The following is a 25674-nucleotide window of genomic DNA, read 5'->3' as shown; positions in this document are numbered from 1 at the left end:
AAAAGGCTTCAATAAATTAAAGTATGGCAGTCCATGTCTCTGAAGTGTTGAGAAACTATCGACCATTCTTTTTCTCTCCAAGGCTGTTACACTCAAAAGCATACTTTTTTTCTCCATCCAACTGCAACACATGGTTTGCTTGCAAAACTTCCTTATTTTCAGGTCCCGAAATGACTGGAGTACATGACTCACATAGTAAAGGGTTAATTGAACCACTTGTGCCCTCCTGGTACATCCTCTTAAGAAACTGAAAGCAAGTTGCAATTCACATGAACAGGAGTTATCCCTCCTTGTCTACAGGGCTGCCTAAAATGAGGATCCACATGAGGCAGATCATTAAACCTGATCTTTAGTGGGACAAACAGGCCTCTGCAATGAACACCAGTGTCTATCCCTTAGTAATCGTTTGCTCGCAGACTTCTCTGGTCCCTCAGGCACAACAACAGATGTCTCTCCCTCAGCCGATGCACAAGAACACATGTACCCAACCCCTTACCAAAAATACATATCGAAGGTAGGTGGTTAATAATAAACAGAACTTCAGATGTCTCGCCTGACTGTGCAAGATCCAAAATTCATTTTGTGAGTTCAGTATGATTGAACAAGAAACAGGCAGAATGCACTAGGAAGTGGCTGATGCACAGACTGATAAATACCAGAGACAAATGATTATATCTGTGAAGAGTAGAGCAAACTGTCAAACAGAAACCCTGACAAAACCAAGCCCCACTGTGTGACACCCTGCCTTACACTGTTCAGCTTCACGGCTAAATTATTTCTCTTCAAGTTCTGAGCCTGCGATAAATAAAGCAGCAATCATCCAGATTACGTGTCATTGTTTATTTTCCTAACTAAGGACGGAATAAATTCTGGTAGCCGGTGGGCGCTGTGGCAGACGGCCGGCCGGCCGGGGCTGTCGGCCGGGCTCCGCGGGCCCTGTCCCGGCGCGGGCGGGAGCGCCCTCACGGGCACCTGCTGCCGCTTCCTTCCGAGCGGGAGCGCAACAGGCAGCGCCGCTCGCCCTGCTCCGAGTTTCCCTCTTACTTCTTTGAGCTGCACTAAGGGATTTACGCGGCACGTCTGGAACCGCTCCTGTGAATTACTTTGTGGGGAATTAATTTCGTGCTTTTTAAAGCGTAAACTTCGGACCCGCGCGCTCCCGCTCGGCGCTGGCGCCGTTCCCAGCGGAGGAGGGCGCGGCGCCGGGCGGCTCCCGGCAGGTACAGCCGCCCCCGGCGCGGCCCTGCGGTAGAGTTTGCTGGCGAGGCCGCGCATCACCCCGGATACAGCGGGAATGAGGCGCGGCCGCCCCCGCCGGGCGGGCAGAGGCCGCTCTCCGGCCGCTCTCGCTGCCGCGTGCGGGCGATGCCCCGACCCCACACCGCGGCCCGCCCCCGCGGCCGCCCGGGGCTGCCGCCCATTGGCCGGCGCCGGGCCCCTCCGCCCCTCCCATTGGCCGCAGCCGCTGCCCGTCACGCCGCCGCCGCCGCCCGGGTCTAATTGCCGGGGCACGGGCGCGCCCCGCCACAGGTACCGGGGCGGCTGCAGTGGAGCGGCTGCAGTGGAGCGGCTGCGGGGCTGCTCGGAGCTGTCCCGGCGGGGCTCCGTGTCTTTGCTCCCGGCCCTCGGGCATTCGCCGTGGCGGCTGGGGGGTTGAGGTCTCTCCTTTCCCGGCGTGGCTCGCTCTTGCCTGGCGAACCTCTTCTGCAGCTGCGGAGCGAGCTCGGCGGGGAAGACCGGCCTGTTGCCGTCGGGAGGAGGGACCGCGGCGAGCGGCCCCGCGTGTGCCCCCGGCGCGGGGCGGGGGAGCGATGAGCCGCGCATTGTTTGCCCCGTAGGCAGCGCCCGGCGGGCGGCGGGCCATGGGCTCCGCGCCTTTGTCTCCCGAGTGAGCCAGCCCCGCGCCCGCAGCCTCCCACCGCCGCCCGAGCCCCGGCGACATGGACGTGACCGTCTCCGAGCTCCTGGAGCTCTTCCTGCAGAGCCCCTTGGTGACATGGGTGAGCAGAGCGGGGCGGCGGGGAGCGAGGGGGCAGCCCTGTCCTGCCGGGGGTGGCTGGGTCCGGCCGCCATCCCCCAACCCTGCTGTCCTTCCTCCGGCAGGTGAAAACCTTCGGGGACCTGGGGAGCGAGGATCAGGACAACCTCGGCGTCTACATGGACCTGGTGGATGGCGTGGTCCTGAACAAGATCATGTTGCAGATGTGAGTGGGGCCGAGGGCAGCAGACGTGAGGGGCAGCGCCCGGGCCCTGCCGCGGGTGCCGGGCTCCGGCCCCGGGCTGTCCTCAGGCGCGGGGGCGGCCTGGGGCCCGAGCGCTTTTCATTGTGGCTGCTCTTTGAAATTAACAGAAAACAGTGCGGGGGAAAAAAGCTCTGAACTAGTCCAGGTCCAGGGTTCTTTAACTTATTTTTTTAATCTTTTTTGCTTGGTATGTGTGCGGTTTTTGTATTCTTTTCCTTTTTTTTCCTCCTAGTTATCTTAGTCAGTGTTACAGTGGAAGGTGTGTGGCAGTAAAAAGAAGGAAATGAAAGTACAGTATCAAATAAAGCTTTACTGGGAGGGTTTCATCTGAACTTTGTCTGCTCTTGTGTAAACTTCGATACTAAATACATAATTTAGAAAAACCTTTTAGTGCTGCCTCTTTCCGGCGGCACTGTAAGGCCATGTGTTTAGGAGACTTAGAAATTGGTTAAAAGATGGGGTGCTGAAAATACCCTGACACCCTGAATTGAATTGCCGTTAGGACTTGTGCTGTTTTTAACCACATCCTTTCTTGTTGCTGATCTACTGTGCTGCATGCTGAGCCTGACTGTTTTTACTGTATTTGATTTTAAATATCCTGAAATACATCTGAGAGAGAGTTTGTAGGGACAAGTGTCTGGCTTTCAGGGGAGGAGAGCTTGGGAGTCACTCAGTTTTGGCAGTGTGCTCTCTTAAGTGACTGAAATCAATTGAAGCTCGGCCAGTGGTTTCCAGTGCTACTCCAAGCATTTAAATGAAGAATTCGTGTTAGAATCCTTTAAAATCTTGAGAAATAACATTAAATCTGACAATCAGTGCCTCACCCAGTCAGATTGAGAAATTTTGTTATCTTCTGGTACCTGGCTGCTCCGCATGAGAAGGTAATAAAATTCTTTTGATTTGATGTTACCAGGAGTGAAAATTGTGAACTGAAGCTTAAACAGTGAAGCTGGTGAAAATCCTTAATCAGAACAGAGCCCAGATCAGCCAGCAAACGGAGATAACAAACTAGTGGTGTAAACTAGCAGGGATAGAAGCCTCTTGTAAAGAGAAGGCATAATTTCCAGAATTTTTAAAGGAATGCTTATACTCTAAAAAGATTATTTTCTGCGAATTAGAGCCTCAAGTATCAACATTTAGGTCTAGGCTTGTAGCTTTCCAAGATGTGAGAAGTTAAATTTTGATTCCTGACCATTGTGTTTGGCACAGAGATGACCAACATAACTATCAAAGAGCAGCAACTGAGTTGCCTGCAGGTTTAACTAAACAGTACTGTTATCTAATATGTTTATATTATTATATGTGCAATAGTCGTCTCCTTTCAAAACAAAAATTAACCAAGTTGTAGTTAATCATGAATTTATGAAGCGATGTGGCTTTTGAATGACTGTGGCATTGTCAGGAGAGTTTTATTAGGTGGTGTGTGCAAACTTAAATATTTGTAATTGGCCATTGAACTATGTCTAAGTAGTTAAGAGTTGGTAAACTCTTGTTTGTTAAACTCAAGGGAGCAACTGAACAATGGTCTGGGGACAAGGAGATAATGCTAAGAGCTCATGGAAATAAGGAAGAGGAGCCTACTGGCTGGCTGAGTGCAGTGACACTAGTTGGCGTTTTGTGTGATCTCCTGTGATGGTGAGAAGTGCCCTGGCACGTTTATGAGTTTTAAGCTTCTTTCTTTGTGTTTCCCCCACAAACATCTCTGGCAGTGGTGCCTCAGAAAGTGTTGGAGTCTTTTAGGCAGCTTTAGCAGTGCTTCTAATGGTGACTGAAGAGCTGGAAACCAAGAGCTTTGTTCTGAGAGCCAAGATTGTTTAATATAGGAAGGACTGCAGTTTTATATAGGTCAGTGTATCCTGACCTAGCAAGGTGCTCGGGAAAGGTGCTGACTGACCTTTACTTTTCCTTGATTTTAACTTTTCAAATGGCAATGCAATTACTGCTTACATGTAAGTCAGGCAAGTCTTGCAAGGCATGTTTCTGCCCCACAAAGCTTTCAGAATAAAAAAAAAAGTGTTTTTAAAAATTTTTCCTCATCACTTTAAGTCCTGGGTCCTGAAGATGGATTTCAGTGCTTGGCTGGAAGTTTCTTCCTGCTAAAAGCCAATTAATGAGGGCCTTTGATAAATCTGGAATTGGATTTGCCATGCCATGATAGTGTTGATTGCTTGGAAGCACAGATGTAGGCATGCACACACATGTAGAGAGTAGGGGGAGGTGGAGTGAAAGAGCTGGGCACTCATGTGGGCAGCTGCCTCATCACTCGTGTGTTATTTCACTTTGAATTTTTTTGTCCTGTTTGCCTGATTATGGGAACAGAAATAACAGGGCATGTGAGCTTGCATCTAAACACCAGGTGTGATGCAGTGCTCTGCTGCAAGTCAAGCTGTTTCTTCAGTGAAGATTTTGAAAGCCAGATTCTTGGGAAATTCATTACTAAAAATACAACATTTCTGCCCTGCAGCAAAGCGGATTTTAATTCAGAAGACAATGAAGACAGGTGGATCTGTGAAGAAATCCAGATACACCTGTTGAGTGGAGATTGCTGAGTGAAAGTAAGGCTTCAGCTGCTTGAGTCATGGTGGGGGCTGTAGGAGTTCAGCCAGCCCCTAATTTCTGCTGTAATACTTCAGGTTTTTCCAAAATGCTGTCTGGCAGCTTTGGGTGGAGAAGATCCCAGCTGCTTTTGTTGCAGTGTCAACGTTTTTTAGGTGGTGGGTTCATCTCAGCAAGGCAGCTGTGTCACCAGAGAGATATGTGACAGCTATCTGCTGCTTTTCCAGCCTGCCAGGTCCCTGCTGGCTTTGTGACAGGAGGTGAAAATAGGGCTGTGCCCTGACTTCATCCTCTTCAGAAATGAGCTGCCCCTGGGAATGGCAGCCCAGAATAAAATGTGCTCTGCTCAGGCTTGCCAAATGTAGCCACGACACAAGGGCGGGGGGGGAACCTGTAGTCAGTGGGACACCAGCTGTTGGCCTTGGCTGGTGATCCCTTTGCTTACCAGTGATCTCTAAAACAAGACTGTTTCTAAGAAAGCTGAGTGCTGTTTGATTCCCAGTAGGGGCACCTGACTGTTAAATTAATAAATTTAGTAGCAAGAGTCAGACAGCAGTGTTTGGCTTCCCCAAATTTATTAGATTTTAAAACAACATAAATGATTTTTCAAATAATTCTGTTGTAAATGAATTATTTCCTTTGCCTGTGTCCTGCTCAAGTGTATATCCCAACATGATTGTTCATGAAGGACGACGTTGATTTTTGCAGACTTGCAGTACTGGCTGAATGCATACAAAAATGTCAGTGTTTAAAGTGGAAATGCTGTGTTTCAAGCTTGTGTTGCTGATGGATTTATGTGTACCAGGTTAATGATATTCTCTGCAGACATACTTTAAAGAACTTTTTTCAGATGGCTGTATGTCACTTCCTGGTATGGAATTAGCACGTGGTGGCACTGCAATGACTGCCTTCAGTGGTACAGTTGCAGCTGTGGCATAATATCTACAAGCATAAGCAAATATTTGCCTCATTTAACTTCCCAAATAAAACTTCCTGTAAGAAATTACATGGAGGTTTATGCAGGCACATAAGTGTTTTCACTTTGGCTTGTTCTAATTATTCTAATTGAAAATAGACTGTCAAAGCATTTAGCAAACAGAAATGTGTGTTAGGCATACTGCTGATAATGCTATTTGTGTTAAAATCCTGTTATAACAATGCACAATAATAGGTTTCTCCATTTCAGTTGCTGTCATGGTTTGTGGTACTGTTGATGTGTTGTCTTTAATTTGGACCACGTGACAGGAACAGCCACATTGTGAGTGCCTGCGCCTCGTGGTTTGTGCAAATGGCACAAACACTACAACATGTATTAGAGATGTGCATCTGCTTAATTTAAAATTCTAGAATGCTGTGTAGAGGTGCATTCTTCCACTATTTTCTAGGCAATTTAGGAATCTGCCAGCCTTAGTAGCACTATTTCATTTGATAGAGGAAAGAGTTAGTCAAGCCCTGGTGTGGTGCATTTTTGGTTACCTCGCCTGCAGAGCGAAGTGCCACAGGATGCTGGGCCACTCAGTTCCTTCTGGCATCTCATAACCCTTGGGCCTGGCTTGGGGGCTTTCCCCTTGCTCCTCAAAATGGCTTGTCAGAAACTGTAAGAATTGGATTCTCTTTTTTTTTTTGGTTAGTTTTATGACTTAAGGGATTGCATTATCATGCACTTGTGTTGGTGGCCTCATGCCCACTGAATTTGTCACTTGATCTGTGTCTCCTGACCCTTCCTTTCCTCTCTGTTCCTAGAAGACTTGGGCATGTACAAACCAGACAACTTCTTTAAAATATTTGGATATATAGTGAGGTTTGAGACTTTTTCTGTTTCTTTGGCTTGAGTGGGTTTTTACTGGTTTGTGGAGTACTTCCCTAAGTCGCACCTCAGCCATGCTGTCTCAGTCTTATTTAGGTAACTTTTTTTATCTTGACAAGTAGGTGGTTTTGACAAAAAAAGAAATGTAGTTTTCATTATATTTGTGTGTAAGGGAAAGGCCAAACATCAAAGGACTGAAAAGGCATCTGAGGTGGTGTTCAGGAATTTTTTTTAGATAAATCCAGACATGAATTTGTTTTGGTTGCCTGGTTAGTGTTGCCAAAAGAAACCCAAAAACAACAACAACAAAAAAACCCCTCTCTATAATTTTCAGTGTGATCCTTAGAGTTTTTTTGTAAAATTCTTGATGAACAAATTTCACCATACAGGCAAGGGCTATAATGTTCAAAGTGTAGTACCAACAGCCCTGTCTTCTTTAGTGTAGGGTTGTCTTCAAGCACAGAAAGAAGAAATGGGATCTTGCTTGTTGAGGGGCATTGTTCCATTTTCCTGTGCAGACAATAAGCTCTGTGGCAGTTTGCAGTGTAGGCTGCACTGTGTTTCCACATCTTGTTCAGAGGGTCCTCTCTGAAGTAAGCTGGGGTGCTTTGTGAAGCTGTTTATACAACATGTCCAGAAAACATGTTTTTGAGCTACATTCTGTTTTCAGAAAAGCTTTTCATTTTTTTTGTGATGGAGAAGTGGCAGCAGTGCCAGAGCTGTGCTGTGCTGCAGCTTGGCTGGAGGTTAAGAGGACCCTGAGGTCAGTGGCATTAAGGGCTCTTGGAGCAATCAATTACCCTTAACGAAGATGATAGGATAAAAGCTCTGGAATTGCTCCTGAGGGCCTGGTCCTGCTGGTGCTTATGTTCCTGTAAGAGAGTCCCCACTGTGCAAGAATGAGCAGGTCTTGTCCAGGAAGTGGCTGTTCTGTGTCTTGTGTGCCTTTGAAAATATCCAAGTCCTGCAGTTCCACTGCTGCAGCTGTTGAAGAAATAGCCTCTGCTTTCCTGTGGCTGGTGCCCTCTGTTTTGTGGATTTTTGACCCACAAAAATTATGTTGTGCAGTTCTGGGCAGGACTGTGGAGTAGTGACTGCTAGCCAGTCAGAGATGTCAGTTCCTGGCCACAGAGCTGGGAACCCTGCCAGACAGTGACCAGTGGCGTGGCACTGTGCTGCCTGCGTGAGCTTTCACGTGGAAATGAAAACTGTAGCCTGGCCCTTCTGTTTGGCCAGCTTCTCTTTACTGAGTGCTTCTTCCTTTTAGCTTCCCACTTTGTTGTCATGGCCTTGCCTAAAAAAGCTGTGTCCAGCTTCCTTTGAGGCACAGCATCTGCTCAGAGTGTGCTGAGGGCAGGGTGCTGTCTGGGCTCAGGCCCAGGTGGGATTTATTCTTCTCCCTCAAGGAGGACCCATCCTGTCAGACTGTTACCAGTGTGGCTTCTGCACTTCTGTGTCTGAGCAGCAGTAGCATGGAATACTTACTACAGATTTTACTTCAAAAGCTTGTTGCAATTGCCTCTTTTTGTTCTTTCATAGTTTATTATAGTATAAATGTGTATACAAAGTCCTTTGCTGCTGGAAAGGCTGTGTAGTGTCCTGCTAGTTTATGCCAGTATTGGACATCTGCTTAAATGCATGTACATAAATACCATGTCAGATGTTACCTGCTCTCAAGGCAGTTTTCTCTCGTGTCTGGAATGTCTGTGTATTTTTTTCATATTTATTCACATAGCACTGCTTTCACTCAAGAGGTGCTCAGGACTGGTTGTGCATTTTAAAAAAAAGTAAACATATTTATGTAAACTCTTTGACGTACTTATGTAAATGTTGGCAGATATATTTTAAAAATAAATATTGGATCAGTTCCTCTTTTATTTCCTTGTCAACGCCTGAGTTCAGTAGTTGGCCCTGGAGGAGCTGTGAATGGCTTAATTACCAGCCAGAGCAGAGCTCTGGGAGGCAGGTGTTTGGATTGTGTAGGAGTCTGCTGATAAGAGTCATTATTAGAAGACAGACACAAATCTTTGATTTGTGCTATTGGCAGATAAAGATTTTCGGGTTCCTTTTTTGTTTCAGAATTATAGCGTGAGTGTATGGAGATGATCTGAAGGTGTACATTTGTATGAAATAGTTTGCAGCTTTTTTTTCTGTCTTATTTTTTATTTTAGAAATAGAATTCCTTTGGGTACAATTTTGATTTGTTTTTAAAATCAAACCAAGAACATAGCATGTGTATTAGCGATCTAGTAAGATGGTATGGGGGTAATAAGTGCATTATTTTTTTTTTCCCTCCAGTTTAGGGTACATCTGGTCTTTGAAGTTTTTACAGTGATCACCAATCAAGTATTAATACTCTTTTCTTGTCATAAAACTCCAAAGCTGAGGAAGACATGATAGTATTTCCTAAACTTGCCTTTATTTGGATAAGGAAAACCCCATCTTATCAGAGACTGCTTTGATCTAGCTTGCACAAACTCTAGATATGCCCTTTTTTCAGGGAAATGTGGGTAAGAAGGGAAGCTGACCTGAAATTCTGTGTGGGTTGCAGTAGGGTACTTTGTGACATGCAGGAAATATTTCCAACTTACACATAGGTGCAGAGATAATGAGCTTATTCTATCATGAATTAATGCTTATGTACCCTGTATAATTCAGTATATTTAATTAATAATACTTAAATGTGCTATTGAGGTGTTAAGTCTTAACACCAGTTTAATTACTAATATTTTATTTTGTTCCTTTTTAATAGAGATCCTCGACCGACCAACCAGCGTGTCAACAAGCACGTCAATAATGATACCTATCTTCGGGTTCAAAACCTGACCATCTTGATCAGAAACATTAAGACTTACTATCAGGTGAGATTCCTGCTCTCTGCTCATTAATCTGTGGTGACTGCTGTCCTGTTTTAGCTTGTGCAGGGGCTGGGGGCTCAAAGAAGCTTGCTGCAGGAAATGGAGAGGAAATTGTGTTTGTGTAAGGTACTTTCAGCCATGCTTTTTCTTCTGAAAATGACAATACGGTTATCTTCATCTATTCCTCATGGCCAGAGGCTGCTTCCTTGCCTTCCTCTTTTTTTTGAAGAAGTTGTTGTCCTCAAAGACTCTCAGCATTTGGAGATGTATATACTAAAAGGGCTGTTTTGTGGTAGGGTTGTGTATGTGAAGGGGTTTACTGAAATGGAAGTAGTGTTTCTAGGCATAAGACTTTTTAAAAACAGGAAACCTTTTCTTAAAGGGGCTGCTAGAAAATAAAATATTGATGAAGAAATGTTTTTAACACTAGAATATATATCTTGAAATGATAGGAACAATAAATCTTTGCTTAGCTTGAAGGTAGACTTCTTACACTCTGTACTTTAGTGTTCAAGCAGCTGTTTGTTCAGAAGTCCTCTAAGAGAGCCAAGTGCAGGAATGACTGCAGAGTCTCACACTGCACTTGCTGGGTGTCATTCTTGAGCTGTCAGTGTTCCTCTACTGTAACTGTGCTCCCCTAAAACCAGGCTGGTGACAGCTGAGCACTTTTGCAGAGTTATGAGCATTTTGGCTACTGCTGGAGAGCCATAGCATGAACTCAGTTACTCTAAATAGAATTTCTGTATGCTCACTGTTGTGTGTGTTTGGACTTCTTACTGAGGAGGTAACTGTTCTACTGTTTCTAGGAGTCTTTTGCCAGATTTGAACGCTGTGCAGTATATAAACCAGGCTAAAACCACTTAGGATTGTTAAAATGCTCCTGTGTGTCTCAATCATACAATGAACAAGCCAGCTAAATTGTAGGAGCTGATGCCAGTGTGTTTACCCTGGACCTTTCATCTTTTCTGTGTATATAAAAGAGACTATATATTGGTTTTGTCTTCAAAATACAGAAGATATGTAGAGTAGTGCCTTTTCATGGCTGCTCTGCTCCTGGACTTGCCTAGGGAAGTCTGAGGGAGAGGCACATGTGAAAAGTGACAAAGTCAGATGGGCTGTGTGACTCATCTGTGCAAGTTCCAGCAGCCTGCTAGAAAAACTCACTCAGGTTTGAGATGGTGTAGGAGAGCATATCATGTGTTTCTGAAGATAACTGATCTGTGTCTCTTGTTGAGATCTGGAAATGCTGATGCAATGTGATGTCATTGCTGAGACTTGTGATTTCTAAGGGAAATTCCATTTGGTCATAACTAGAGGCTGAAGTTTAACTGTATGTGGAGTCTACAAGAGAGACTGGTCCTAACCTTCTTTCTCCTTGCCCCCACAAGATTTGCTGTCTGAGAGTCTGGTCCTTCAGGTGTTGAAGCTTTGATTCACAAGCTTTTTTTTTTTTCTCTTTTTTTTTTTGCTTCTTTTTTGAAGCTGATACTCTGACCTCTTTTAAAAGTACCTGGAGCACGATCAGAGTCAGGAAAAAAAAGTGATTCAGTCATGTGTTATGTTGCTTGTTGACCTAGCTGTTGAGCTAATCCAATAAAGCTAGTAACAAGTAGAATAGGTTAAGACACAGAATTTTCAATGGGAAACAGTAGCTGAGGCTTGCAGTAGCAGCTGTAACAATGATGTTCCTATTGTAGTCCAGAAATTAAATACTGTGAATCTTGCTGCCTGAGGACTGTATATACAGTATGTAAACAAAGCAGTCAGAGAGAGCTCATCAGTCTTTGTATTTGGTCCTGAAGATGTAATTACAACAAAGTTTACAATAAAATAACTTTTTTTGTGGCAATAAGATTATATAAGAAACTTTTTTCCTTAACACAATCATATCTTCAGGGCAAGTCCAAGGTCTTGATGCTAATCTGAGATTCCCTTTGATGTGGTGTGTGCAGCCTCCAGCTCTCCATCGTCTGGGGGTAGCTGAGGCCATCTATGCTGTAATTGACCTCTGTGTGAGATTGATGTGGAGTATAGCATTACATCTGTACTCATGTCCCTCTTGGATGTTTGGAGGTTTTCTTGTCATTTAGTGTATGATTTAAGTAGGTTTTACTAGGGTTTTTTATTACATACAACCACATAGGTGCTTTGGGATATCAAATATTCTTAATAATTAAATGTTGTTTTGCTACTTCTCTCCTGAGTAGTAGAGATTTTTTAAATAGGCTGAAGTTATGGGCACTGTTTAATGAAGCAGTATAAATATGTTAGCCTAAGTTTAAGTGAGGGTAGTGTCTTACTGGCTGAAAACATGTTTGCAGACTGTGAGGGAGAAGTTCCTGACAAACAATAGGAACACAAATTTTCTGCTTGCTCAAGAGAAACAAAAGCTCTGAAAAATGACATTTGCCTTGACATTTTACATTCCTCTTTGCTTAATGGGCCAAAGTTAAGTTTATGGCATAATTGCTGAATTTGGAAGACCAGATTATCTAGAATGAAGTGGCATTTTCCTTCTCCTTTTTTGAAGGACATTGGTAGGTATGAAAGAATACTTGCCCTTCTCTGTACTGGGCAGGAGCAACCAAGAGTGTGACATAAATTCATGGTACTGTAAACAGTATCTGAGGAAGGTGACATAAGTGCCTACTAAAATTAATGCTGGTTATTCAGAAGGCAGGTGACATTTCAGATCATGTAATTGTCTAGTCTGTGTCTAATATCAGATTTCTTGTATAGCTGTATCGCTGATCTCTTCATTAAAGCAAAACTCTCATTAATACAGATAATGCTACTTCAGAAAACAAGGACAGGTCTGTTCCAGAAGCACAACTCCAAGTATTACAGTGTTGGCACTTTCCTTATCTCATAAGCTGAGGGTTTCTGCTGGAGATACATATGAGCAGGTTGTTGGTGGAATTTGGGTTTGATTTAAGCTTTCAAGATCAGACCCTGTATGTGCTTTACCAGACACAACTTGGGAGATGCAACGAAGAGGCCTTTTTTCTGTTTGAATAACCTCTCTATTTTAGAAATTTGCTAACTGAATTTGTTCATTTGCAATTTTCTGAAAAGTTGCCATCTTGCAGCTTTCAACTACATGAGACTTCATTGCTGGTGGCTACTAAGAAAAAGTGTCAGGACTCTTAAAATGGAGGACAACACTGGTTGTTGCTGGCTTTGGTAATTTTTAAATTTATTTGTTGGCTATGTAATACATGTTATCAGTGGTACCATGCAACATCTTTGCATTTCCAACTTTCTCAACATTTGTGCCTTTGTAGGTTTTGTTGACTTGAGAGGGCCCCTCTTTTGAAACAGAGCATATGACTCATTTTGCTGTGGGATTTTATGAGTGTTCAAGATAATGTCATTAATTGCATTTAATAACAGTTACACTACTGGTTCACTAGAGAAATGGCTGGTCATAAAACTTCTGGAATTGGTGCCATATCTTGGAAAAGGCTGAACACAGCAGAAAATTTGCTCATAGTGTGCTGTTTATGTGACTTTTTGCTCTGAATTCTAATGCTTGTCTGTCTTTAAACTGAAAGAAGATGGAAGAATGCTGGAAAATCAGAAGGGTGTTAGCCTCTCCGTTTGCTGTGTTGTAGAGAATATTTAAATCCAGTAGGTGCTGCTACTTGAAGATTCCGTGTAAGAGCAGCACCTGATAACTGCAATGCTGGGATAATGTGCTCATACCTGTAGAGTTTTGGAAGAAGCCTGAGGCAGGTGGCAGGGGAGGCTTGAACTGGCTTTATTGAGCTTCCTCATGTGTCAGTCTTTGGGTTTAGTGTTTTTTTCCTAAGGAACAAAGAATCACTTTGATACCAGTAAATAAAAAAGTTTTATGAAAGGGCCTCTTTTGAAAACAGCTAGCTTCCTAACCTTCAAAAATGTGAGTAATCACTCCAACAGTATATATATATTGCACTCTCAAGCAAAAATTCCTTGCATTTACATGAAAAACTTGAAGCTGACAAAGAAAAGAATGTGATCATCCCTTGGCTGTGCCTGGATGGGTATTATGGTCACATCTGGAGTATGTGGATGAGAAATGCTGTTGGAAGAAATGCTACAGTGTGGTTGTACATGGCTGTATTTTTGTTGCCTCTATTCCCTGCAGTTGTGGCTACTAAATACCTAGCAGATTACCTTGTGTTTCTATAAGGTTGGAAATATCTCTTACTTAAGAAATAAGTTGTACTGAGGTGCAATTCTGATAAGAGCTGTGACTGTGTGGCATGTGCAACTTCAGTAAGAAACTCAAAAACCCTTAGTGTTCTCATTAAAGTGAGGGGAATGGGTAAAGGGAAGCAATTCACTGAATTTTTAGAGACTATATTACCACAAATCCTGCTGTCTCCCCCTAAATACTTAGCTGGGCCCAGAGCTCATGGAGGGCAAGGATGCCTTGCTTCTAAGGCATATTTCTTCAGACACGTGGCCTCCTTTTGCTCCACTGCTCTGTACTTGTGTAAAACAAGTGCAAGCAGCAGAGTTTTTATCAGGTGTGTTAAAGGATGTTAGCTGCCCATGAGTTGCTGAGGCTGTTTCTAACCTTTGGAATAGATAGGAATTTGCTTTCAGGGTGAGGCAAATGCAGTTTTTCCCTGTGGATCAGTGAAGGTCTTGCAATACCAATAGCTTCCAGATGAGTAAACACCTCCCACTTCTGTGGTTGAAGCACTGAGTCAGGTTTAGAGCCCTTAACTGAACTGCAAAGAGAAATTCCAACTTGGAGCTCCAGATTTGGGCACAGCCTAGGGACCTGCAACTGTACTCAAGCTATAAATAAAGTTCTGGAAGTAGCAGTGTCCTCTTTTCTGAGCTGGAATCTTTTCCCCACTAGGCAGGCTGCTTCTAGTGGGCTAGTGATCTAGTCCTTAGCAAAGTAAACAGCAAAACGCTAGAAATGCACACACCCTGAAGCCAAAAAAGTATTTTTCTGTTCTTAGGGGAAAGTTTGTACCTGCAGTGGCCTGCTGAAATGAGGTAAAACTGAATTGCTTTTTGCTAGCTTTGTCAGTTTGGTGGGTTAAGCTGTACTGTGCCTGAGTGACTGCTTTCCTTTCCTATTCCCTAGGAACTGTTTTGGCTTAGGGCCAACCTTTCTTCATCTTGAGCTTTAAATTCCAAAATTATTAACTGAGTGTCAACTTTCTCATGAACAAAGATATCCATACAAAGGTATCCAAAGCTTCAACAGAACCTTTTTAATTCAGATGCTTTGCTGATGCCATGCACTCCTAAGTGCAGTTCTCTCCCTTTTCTGTGCAGTTGAGTGGGCTGTGTTCATAGAGTCTCCAAATTTTCTGCATTGGCAGTTGTGCTGCTGCACCTACCAGAGGCAGTGTGCATGTTCTTGTGGCCTGAAGTTACAGCTGCACAAAGCAACAACAGGGAGCAGCCATGAAGCCTTTGTTTTTCACCAGTCTACAATAAATAAACCAAGCCTCTGTTTTTCACCAGTCTACAATAAATCAACTCCTGTGACAAAAAAATATTTGTAAGGTGCTGTTGTAGGGATGGTCTGTGTTTCAGTGAGGCACTGGGCCTTTCAGGACTTGAGATTCTGCCACTGGCACAACCTGGAGTAGAACCTTATTAGCTGTGTGTTTGCTTCTGCTTCTGTTCATTTGACTTCTAGCTAGTTTAAACTTGCTACAGGCACAGACTGTCTACATGTATTTATGCAGTACTTAGCTTAATGAAGCTTTCTTGGTTCTGGAGTGGCAAAAATATTTTGAGTTAGGCTTTCTCTTCTGCTGGAGCATGATCATGCAACATGAAGGTTGCATGTAAGACTGGTGCTGTCCACAGTGAATTGTGAAGGCATTCACTTATTGTAGTGCTGTGTGCAGGGCAAGGGAGTGACTGACCTTGCTGCTGCCATTTGGGAAATGCTGAACCAGTGATGTTAGTCTCTGTTTTAGTTCAGCTGAAAATGGGTACCACTCTGCTGCAGTGGAACAAACACAAGAATCACAAAAATCTGATAGTTTTGTATAGGTTCTGTTATCAGGTATTTCAGTGGGAAAGAGACAGACAAGTGACTCATCACTAGCAGCCAGACTGTCTGATGCTTTGTTAGTGAAAATGGTCTTGATCATTTCCAGAAGAACTAAACAAACATTTCTGCTTCAGAGTTAAGTTTCTGCAGAGGTCAGTTTTAAAAGTGTTTCCAGGCTGGTGAGAGGCACCATTCCAAGTGACTTAGTAGCATGCTGTTGGACACCTGATTGAGATTACTGGGTTTGATCCAGGATGCATTTTGGCTGATAGATTGAGTTCTATCTGGAAGTTCAAGGGAGGACTGATTTTAGAGACCTGTTTTTTATCCTTGAGGCTCTGTGTGCATTTGAATGCAGAATGAAATACTGACCTCAAACAAATGGAAGAGAATGGTTTGACTTTGAAACTACTTCTCTCCTGGAGCTAGAATATGGGAAAGGGCAGAATAACCTGACATGTGTCTTTGTTTTGCCTAACAGGCTAGAGGGGTGTGAATGTATTGTGCAGATAATTGAAGAAACTGAGCTAAGAGAGGAGCAGTGTCCTAACATACAGTGGCAGATGGAGGAGACCTGTAAAATTTTACAGTATGGAATAGCTGTTTGGTTCCCACACAGCAGCATTTACTTAACCTATGTTAATTGAGAGCAATTCTTGGGATGTCTGAACTGCAGAACACACCCACAGTGTCCTTTATATGGCTTAAAAAGAGTAATGTGAGAGTGTGTGTGACTTTCCTTAACCAAAGCCAAGGCCTGATGTTAATCTCCTTGACTGTCGCTGTTGTTACCAATGCTAAAGCCACAGAGTATTTCAGTCCTCTACCACTTAGGTATTTTTGGATATTAGGTTTGACATGTAAGTTGCTGTTCAGACAGCCATGTTCACTTCTGCTGCCTCAACTTTGGGCAAGTGTTCTATTTTTGTTAGCTGAAATTTTGCAAAGGGGTGAATTAAGTTTCGTAGAGCTTACCAATTTTGGGTAAGTTAGAAAACAGCCTGTGTGCTACTTACAGCTGCAAATAGCTTTGAGGTTCATTTTTTGAAATAAAAAATAAAAGCTAAAGATTACTTTATTGCCTGTTTCTGTAATGAGCTCCATATCATTAAAAACTTTTTAACAAAAAAGTCTTTAAAGAGAGAAGATGAATTCCACAAGTGTATGAAGTATGATTGCCAAACAGTCCCCTAATTGCATACCAGTTCCCAAAGCAAATAACTTCTCCTTTTTAATGGCAGGTAGTAAGGGAAAGTGATTTATATTCTAATTTTATTGGCATGTTCTGCTTGTATAAGTGTTACTTAATCCTGTGTCACTTTCATTGAGGTTATTGTCACATTCTGTATTGTGATACCCATGGTTCAGTCCACAGCCTGGATTTCACAGAATTCTGACTCCAGATTGAGGTTTGGTGTCCAGGCTTGTTCCAGGCAGGGATCTGTGGAGCAAGCAAAGGTGTCTCTGTGCCTGGAACTCAGCTGGCCTTGGCTTTCCACTCAACAGCATCTTAGTTCAGCTGTTGCTACAAAGCTCTGGAATGAACTTCCACCTTTCTGTATACTGCTCTTTTTAGTGGCTTGTTAGACCTGTAAGCAATTCTTCCACAGTTCATTTTCATCTCAGATAGGTATTTGAGAAGTCTTTTAAAGTAATGCTTCCCTGTCCTTTCAAAGGAGTATTGGGTTTCAGAACTGGGTGGGAGATGATGGATCTAAAGCAGTTTTATTTACTTCTGAAAGCTTTTGTGGTTTGTGTTGTAGAGGTCTGCTTGAGTTTATGTTGACCTCCAGTATTTTGGCAAATGTGAGTGCTCTTGGGCCAAGAAATTGGTGTGAAAGTTGTGGAGACACCTATTCTGACTGAGAATGATGGGGTTTATCCTGCTGAGCAGGTCACTGGACCAGAGAGTCACAGACCTGGGGATAGGAGGGAGTTTTAGTGTGCTGATTTCTTTGCTAAAGATAGCTCACAGGGAGGAGTACATTTCCTACTTTACATGGTGCATGGACTTTACACCAATGCAAGTTAAGAAAGGCGCCTGCTCATGAATGCACAGAAATTGAAATGCTGTCACTTCCTCATGCATGCATGCATCTCCCATTTGCACGTTGGCTTTTGAAAAGGATTTATAAAATGAGCAAACTCGAAGGAGCAAATAAAGCAGAAAATTAAAGTGTGTGCATGTTGTATTTTGAGTAAGCAGAATGACTTTTTGAAATAGCTGTTCAGATGGGCTGTTTGAATATAAGCTATTGTGAGCTTGTGCCTCTGTTTTCCATTATGATTAAGAGATGGAGTTGAAGGAGAAGTGTTTAAATTCTGCTGGGTCCTCATATGGCCAGTAAAAGTGCCTAAATAAAAATCTGCTCAGCAGACAGAAATAGCCCCTGTGGAGTTGCCACTGTCTGTTCTCTTTCGTAATTAGCATTATTAAAAGTCTCTAGATGTTTATTTAATTTGTTTTTTAGACTTAAAAGACATCATTTGTGTGTGTTAGGTGATCAAGATAACAGTGATAGACATCTGCTCCTTTGGGAGCTGGCAGGAAAGACTTGTCTTGGCACAAAAGAAAAGTATTGTATGAATTCCATTTAATAATTTTCACAGGACAGGAAGATATTTATTTAGGGGGTTATTAATATTTTAAAACTACAGCATGTGATGCTCTTTCTCTAAAAAAACTTGCCTTTATTTACCTTACATTAATGAACTGACTTCAGAAATGTGTAAGTTGTTTGCTTACACAAAGCAAGTTGTATGTTTAAGAAGCAAAAATGCAAAAGAAGATAAGTTCCCTGTGGAACCTTAAGAGTTCTTGGCTGTCTTGGTTTTTTTGATTTTGTGGGGTTTTTTTTGGTGCTCCTATTGCAATATATCCACTGGAACAGTATTTGCAAGGGAGTGGAGTATCAAAATTATATGTCAGTAAGACCTGTTAGGTGTGCAGCGTGTTATAGGGGAGGGGAGGTTGGTGCTGAGTTTAATGCCTGGTTCTTTTTGGAGCAGCTGTGTTACAGTAAAGCAAAATTACTGGGGTCCCAACGAAGGCATGAGCATTTACTGGTAGAAACTGGAAGGAGGTGAATTTCTTTTAGAAGTTTTTGGTACTATGGGCAGAGCTACTAAGTCTGTTAAAATGGTCATTTGTCAGGATGAAGTTTCTGAAGAAACAGCGTCAGTCCCAAGAAGCAGTTGCTCTAAAAGTAAAATACACTTCACTTAAAAAAAAAAACAAAGCCAAGCAAGCATTAAAAAAAATAAAATCAAAAATTACAAAAAAACCCAAGCAAAACCAACCAACCAAAAACCAACAACAACAACAAAAAATCCATCAAAAACTGTGGTCACCAAAAAAACCCCTACAGTCACAGCTCTTCTAGTTTGACTAGTAACCTGTTTGAGTTAGTTGGAGTCTCTCAAGACTGTGTAGTACTTCAAAGCAAAACAACAGTTCACCTACAAGGAGCTGCCCTTTTAAGGTGATAAGTGTCTTAAGGCCAGTTCTTCAATGCTGCTATTTTAAAAAGTGAAAGAAACCCCCAACAACTAGACCAGAAAAGCCCCACTCTGTGTGTTTGTTCTGTGTTTTCCTGAATATTCAAAAGCTGTGTATCAGTATTGAAAGCTTTCTCCTTTTTTCAGAGTTTGTGGCATTGCTTATCTGAACAGCATGTGGATGTATTTTTACAATTTTACATGCAGAAGGAATGATTCTGTAGTAGAGGACCACAAAAGCTGCCATTATTAGAAGCCTTGCTTACACTTCAGTGCTCTGGCACTTAAGCTAGCTCGCAGCTTCCAGTCATGCAGAAGGAACTAAACCAGAGTGCTCTAATTCTCAAACTTGGTAGAGCTGTCTCACATTTCTTCCAGCATGCATTGCCTTTGTAGCCTGAGCCAAAATCTTGATTGGAGAGGTGATTTTCATGCCCCTTTTTTCACTTAGCCCATTCTCTTTTTATGAATTGCTAGGTCCAAATTCTGTGCAATTGAAGGGATTCAGATTTTGAATCATTTGCTGTTGCTTGAAGATTTGTCTTCCTTTATATGCAGCTGCAGTTTGGCCTTTTGCTTCCTAAAGCATTTCAGTTAACTTGCAATTGTCCTTTCTTTGTATGGCATAATACCTGATTTTAAGTGACACTGACTTGGACTAGAGGTGCTGAGCATCTTGCATAGCAGGGTCTTCAAACAGTTTTGTTTTGAAACCCTTGGATATTGTGCTGTCTGCCAGATCACAATTTGTTTTGGTTCTTCTTGACATATTGCAGCTTTTACTAGTGTAGAGGTATGTATCACACTTGATCAGCACTTAGAGATTTTGCAGTGTTTATGGCAGCTGCTTGAGTATCCAAAGATACACTGGCTTGCTTTCCAATCTAGAGCTTAGCAGGGCACCTAATTTTGGAGGCTTTGCTCTGCCAAACCTGCTGTAAGAGGGACACACTGAGATGGGAGAGCTGAGTTGGCATGAGAGATTAAAAAGCAGTTGTTTTTATAACCCAGTGCTCTTCTAGCACACAGACTTTGCAGTCAGGCTTGTACTGTCACCCATTTGTAAAGGACAGCTCATTTAAAGCTTCTTCTTTTCAGTAGGCTTTCAAACAAGTGGAAAATATACTTATTACCAGTAACTCTATATCTACTTAGTTATAACTCTTGAGACTGTAAAGGAATAATCTTAAATACCAAATGCATTAAAAACTTCAACAACAAAAAACCCCAAACCCACAAGCCACTTTGATCTTACTGATACTCATGCAAGTCTCTCCCTTCAGGGTGCATTAATCTTAATTCCCCTAAGTGTTTTGTAAGTTAAGAAAGTTAATGGTGAAGAGTGATTTATTTTTAGTTGGTTAAATGCCTCTGAATGGTGCTTAAAACACAAACAAATTCCTGAACGGTTGCTTTTTCTGTAATAGGTTAATAGGTAGCATATAATTCCCAGCTCAAAACTTCAGCAGTAACTCAAGTAAAATACTTCAGTTGCTTCCACCAACTATATTTAATATGCAAAGGAGGTGAGAAGCAGATTGGCCTTCAGCACATTTGTTTTAAATAAGCTTTTCTATGTGTGATAATTTTGAATCAGTGAATCTGGGATTTTAAAGCAGCTGTCTGACTAGTGTGCCAAAGGAGGTTACCAGGTCAACACTAGATTTAAGTCATTATAGTTGTGGGGGTTTTCTGTTCTGTGTGTGGGGTTTTGGTTTTTGTTCTGTGTGGGGGTGTGTGTCTCTTTGTGTTTGATATATAGTGTTCCAGTTTGAGTAGTTTGTGTAACTGGTAAAGAGGTGCTGAAAGATATATCTGCATAGGCAGAGGCTGGGAAATACTCAGTCCTTGTTTTTCATTCCCAAGACAAAGCCATGCTGAAAATAAAATCTCACACACATGCTCCTCCCTGCCCATAAATTTATAACAAAGACTAGCTTTCTGAACTGTGGGCTTCATTGCATTTGTGTGTCTAGTTTTTGGGGTAGTTGTCTCTTTTAAGAGAGTAAATGCACACTGCTGGTATGTGCTGTGACCTTGCAGTTGGTTCCCTGTTTATCCTCTTTGGTGCCTGTGGTGGGGAGTGTTTGGCTGCCACAGTGTTCTTTTGTTGGGATGTGTGCAGCCTTTGTCTTTCCTTTGCTGAGATAAAGAATGGGTCCTGCCTAACCTGGTACCAACAAACTGTGAAAGGGACAAGTGTACAGGTCTGAAGATACATACCTGGAACTTCTTCCTCTCCAGAAATGGAGTTTTCTGGTACTGTCAAGTTAGTCTGAGAGTTACAAGGAAGAGTGCTTGAGTGTAAAGAAAGGGAGATTAAACTGCAAAAATGTTCTGTTCAGTATTTCATGCTGGTCAGTTCAGATGTGTTTGAGGTGTCAAATGTAACACTTGTTGAGTATTTCACACACCTGTTTGATTCCACAGCAACAAAAATTATGTATGAGTTTATAGGATGGATTTTTAAACTATTTTCATGCAGTGTAATAATTTTGTTTTCATTGTTGTCTTATTCCACTTTCAACTAGGGTTCTGATTTTTTTTTTAAAAAAACGCTTTTCTACTTTCTTAGCCGTCAGATGGAAGTTTAACTTGCCCCAAGTGAAAGATTTCAGGCTGCTTGTAAGAAAAGAGGTAGTTTCACAAAATGAGAAAAAGTGGTATTAAAGTACATCTGTGTGACTCAGATGAGATAAGGTAAGAAGAGGAAATAAATTAAATGGAGCAGTGGTCAGAGGAAAAGACCCCAGAATATCTGTACTCTACATATTGATAGATTTACCTGGGAGAAGGAGGACATCTGAAATACAATGCCATTTGTTGGATTTGAACTTTGAAGTCTTTTCTTTATTACCAGGTAGATATGCTGGTGTTGATGGTGACTTTGACTTCCTTAAGGCATGAATCTCTACAGACTGAAATGTACAGCTTCCCTCATTCTGAGACTTTGCAGCACAAGCCTGTCAGATAAATGCCATGTTCTAAGGACTGGTTTTCAGCCTGTTGGGTGTGTTGTGACTGTGGAGGGCAGAAAGCCTTTCCAGCTGGGCTCCTGTGGGGCAGGGCACAAGAGCTCGGGCACAGGGACCGTGCCTGGAAGCAGAGACCCCAGTGAGGTACAGGGAGCTCGGTTTGTGTGTGTTCCCTTGGAGTGCTGGCACCCACCTGCCTCTAGAAACCCCAGCTTTGCCATCTTGCAGTACAAAAGGAAGTTCTCACTAAACAGATTTTCCTCCCCCAAGTACAGTGGTTGAGAATTGCAGCCATGGACAGCTGCTTCAACAAGGCATCTCCTCTGCACAAACACTCATGATCCTCAGTTTGTTTATCTCAGACTAATCTGTCCCTTTGGTATCAGGCTGGCTGGCATAAGGCATGTCATTTAATTACTCCCTGTCCATGTGAAGCAGCATTCAAATGTCATGATGGAAGTGCAGTGCTTTGCTTGGTGTTCCAAGCAATCTCCTAGAAGGATATTCTAGACTCCTTCTGCTAGTTTTAAATTAGGAAAGGATTTTAAAATTTTTATAAGCTGTGATGCAAATCTTAAGGCCTTAGGGAAGCTGTGTGTTAATAAAAAGTTAGAATTTGGCTCTTGGTGTTAACTGAGATGAGCTCAGTGCTCTTACTGGGGGGAGAGGAAGGTTTTTGCACTGTTGGCCAGTTTAAGCACTTCCAGTTTGTTTAATCATCTTTCTCTGTGTGTGATACAGGCCCTTTTGAGTTCCATGTATTTGGCACCTACTGCTGCTGTATCAGAGAAATTATGAATGAACTGGTTTCCTGGCACTTGGGAAGCCATCAGAGTTTGTGCTTAACAGAGCAACCATATTGAGTAATGTAATGCAATATTAAATACACAGGCACCTAAAATAATTTGTTTGCAGAGTGGGGCAGGCCTTTTTTGTTTATTTTTTTAGCATATCATCAAAGCAACTATTAAAAGGGAAAAATAATAATTTTTAAAAATTGTCCTTCCAAGGAGCCAGCTAGAAGAGGGTAGAGTTTAAATACTACCTCTCACCTTTTTAATGACAAGTCATTAATTTTTCTTTGATATTCAGAGCAAGTCTGTTCCAGTTCCCAGAACATAGCTGTATGCCCTTGAGGAGTAAAGCAATTAAGAATTACAAGGAGTATTATGCATTGCAGATTTAAGCAACCTGCTGAAATAGTAACCTGCTATGTGCTCCTAAGTCTGTTTGTATGAATCAGGGCTTTAAAGTGGTGACTGATACATGAGGAATATGTCATCTTTGAGATTAACAAGACAGCTGCACTTGAGTGGAGGAGCACATTTGTTTTCATGTTCTGTAACACTGACCTTCCTTCATGCAGGAAGATTCAGGCTTGAGTAACCACTTAAACTGCCGCCACAATCCTTGAGATAATATTGCTCTTCTGGTGAGACAAAGTAGGCTACAGATTTAGCTGCACATACTTCATTAGACTCTAGCTCTAACACCACAAACTCTCATTTCCTGACTGCATTAACTGCCTGGCATTCTTTCTGAGACTTCCTCCATTGCAGAAATGGGCCATTTAAACTAGTCTTGCTTTCTTGGATAACTGGTCTCTGCAATGTTTTCTCTAGCTTTCTCTCAGTTCTTTTAATAGCCCATGGTATAGCAGTACCTCCTGGTGTGGAGTAGTGTCTCATTCTTGGCCACTGGATTTTATGCAGACTGGTTTGGGAGGAGCTTGGGAAGGCAGTAATTCACTTTGAAGAACTGCTGTGGATCTGTCCATGTCTGTCTGGACTCAGGAATTCAAACATTGTCTCCTGTATTAACCACTGGACTGCTGTCTTCCTTAATTACATACATGTGAAGAGCAGAACACTTGATGAGGCAGATGCACTGGAAACATATCAAAGTTTATTAAACCACACATCAACATTTAATAAAATTGCCTAGTGAAAAAAGTTAGTGTTAATTAAAGAATTGGTGAGTATTAAGAGTTCGTAATTTAAAGTTCCTGTTGCTTGGCTGTGAAATCTCACAAAAATAAATTCTATGAAATGTCCAAAGAGTAAGAGTTTATACATCTGGCTCTATATAACTGAGATGTTTTTAGTCCATAATGAGGAGTGGTGTGTTACAAAACAGTGGAAAGCACTTTGTATTGTGTGCATTCATAAAGAGATGCTCATTAAAAATGCACTTTTAGTCACCACCTGTTATTTGTTTAATTTGGTGCTTTACTGCAATGCTTTATTATTTTTGTCATCCTTCTTTTCTGAAGCACATTATTCATCACTTTGAACCATATGGCCAGAAATATATTCTGAACATCTGATTTCTGTACTGGCCATTCCCTAAGGAAAAACCCTCGTGTCCATGTTGATGACCAAGCAGCCAAGCCTTTCCTGTCATCTTTTCATGAGCATTTCTTACCTTTTGCATACTAAAGATGCAATTAGGAGACTCACAGCTGTGATATTACAAGGCAGCAAGGGGGTTGCACTTGATTAGACAGAAAAGGCCTCTTTGCTCAAATTCATAAATAAAAAAACAAGTATTATGGGAACAAGGGAGAGATTTTTACAGACACGATGTCTTCCTCTTCCCTTGCTGTTTCCCCCTGGCTCCAGGCACACATGGCTGGGGGGTGGGCTGTGTGCATCGAGGTGTGCAGTGACCTGGCTGCTGCTTGCTATGGCAGCCTTTGCTCTTGCCTTGCCTGGGGTCATACCCAAGGGTCTCCCCTGGAAAAATTGCACAGAAACCTGTACAAGTTTGATTCCTCTGGATTGGTGTCATAAAAACCAATATGAAAGATACCTGTGGAATTGTTGTAGTTCCTGTTCCTTGTCTGCTCCAAATGTTCTGTAATGTGCAAGCATAACTGGGGATAAAGAACCCCATTAAATGTGCTGCAGCCCTGCATTTCAGCACTCTGGCTTTATTGACTGAGCATATCTCCTCTGTTTGGAGATAAGGTGTTGGCATGGTGCTGTCTCCCACTTATCTTTTGTGATAGCAGTGTGTCCAGTAATGCTTGCATGAGTTATGCACTCTGAACAGGGCATGTGTACAGTGTACTACAATGAATTTTCCTTTAAATGGAGGGCAAGGGAATGAATAGATGGCAAAGTGTCCTTTTCTTTCAGTCTGGTGTGAAATCTTGTATTTAACATAACTAGTGGGCAGGTTTCATTCTTATTCTTCTGTCCTGAGCACATATCAAAAACCTGCCATACAACCTGGTGTAATCAGCAGTCTGCTCACAGGAGGCCCTAAGTTTGAAACAGCAGGAGTTTTGCGGCTTGGAGCTGAATGATGTTGGCAGAGCTGTTTGAAGAAGTTTGCTTAGTTCCTGCCTGCATTGTGCTGAGCCAATTTCAAAGGGCCTGTTCCCTCTACCTCGTGAGAATGACTTCCAGTCAAAATTCACAAGGAATCATGTATCTACTAGTCTGAAATGCAGCAAATGCTCTTTTTAGTTTCAGTTGTGCCTGTTTTTGTATTGCTGCTTAGAAAGTAACATCAGTGAATACAAATTTAGTTTGGGGGAAATTCTTGTCTTTACTACAGTGTGTTAATCTTCAATTTAGCAGATCATCTGCATATTTCCATTGTCAAAACAAATTGCTTCGTTTGGAGGTTCAAACTAAAATGCCTGATTTTAGTACCCTGTATTTACTGGGTATGTTAATGTTCTAAAAATACAAACTGTGTTTTCTGAGACTTT

The 25674-nt window shown here is 42.3% G+C and overlaps 1 protein-coding gene across 2 annotated transcripts in view; it reads left to right on the top strand.

Moving 5' to 3' along the window:
• The first annotated feature begins 1685 nt into the window (after window positions 1-1685).
• The window catches only part of CCDC88C (coiled-coil domain containing 88C), a 95687-nt gene continuing 71698 nt past the window's right edge, over window positions 1686-25674 (top strand). For both annotated transcript variants that reach the window (XM_058806767.1, XM_058806766.1), the window contains exons 1-3: window positions 1686-2000; window positions 2104-2204; window positions 9359-9467. In XM_058806767.1, coding sequence (XP_058662750.1) covers window positions 1941-2000; window positions 2104-2204; window positions 9359-9467 — 270 coding nt within the window. In that variant the 5' untranslated portion in view covers window positions 1686-1940. The remainder of the gene's footprint in view (window positions 2001-2103; window positions 2205-9358; window positions 9468-25674) is intronic.

Source organism: Ammospiza caudacuta, chromosome 6, assembly GCF_027887145.1.
Source record: "Ammospiza caudacuta isolate bAmmCau1 chromosome 6, bAmmCau1.pri, whole genome shotgun sequence".
Lineage (NCBI taxonomy): Eukaryota > Metazoa > Chordata > Aves > Passeriformes > Passerellidae > Ammospiza > Ammospiza caudacuta.
The sequence above is the reverse complement of the archived record's forward strand: the minus strand, read 5'-3'. Positions and strand labels throughout refer to the sequence as shown.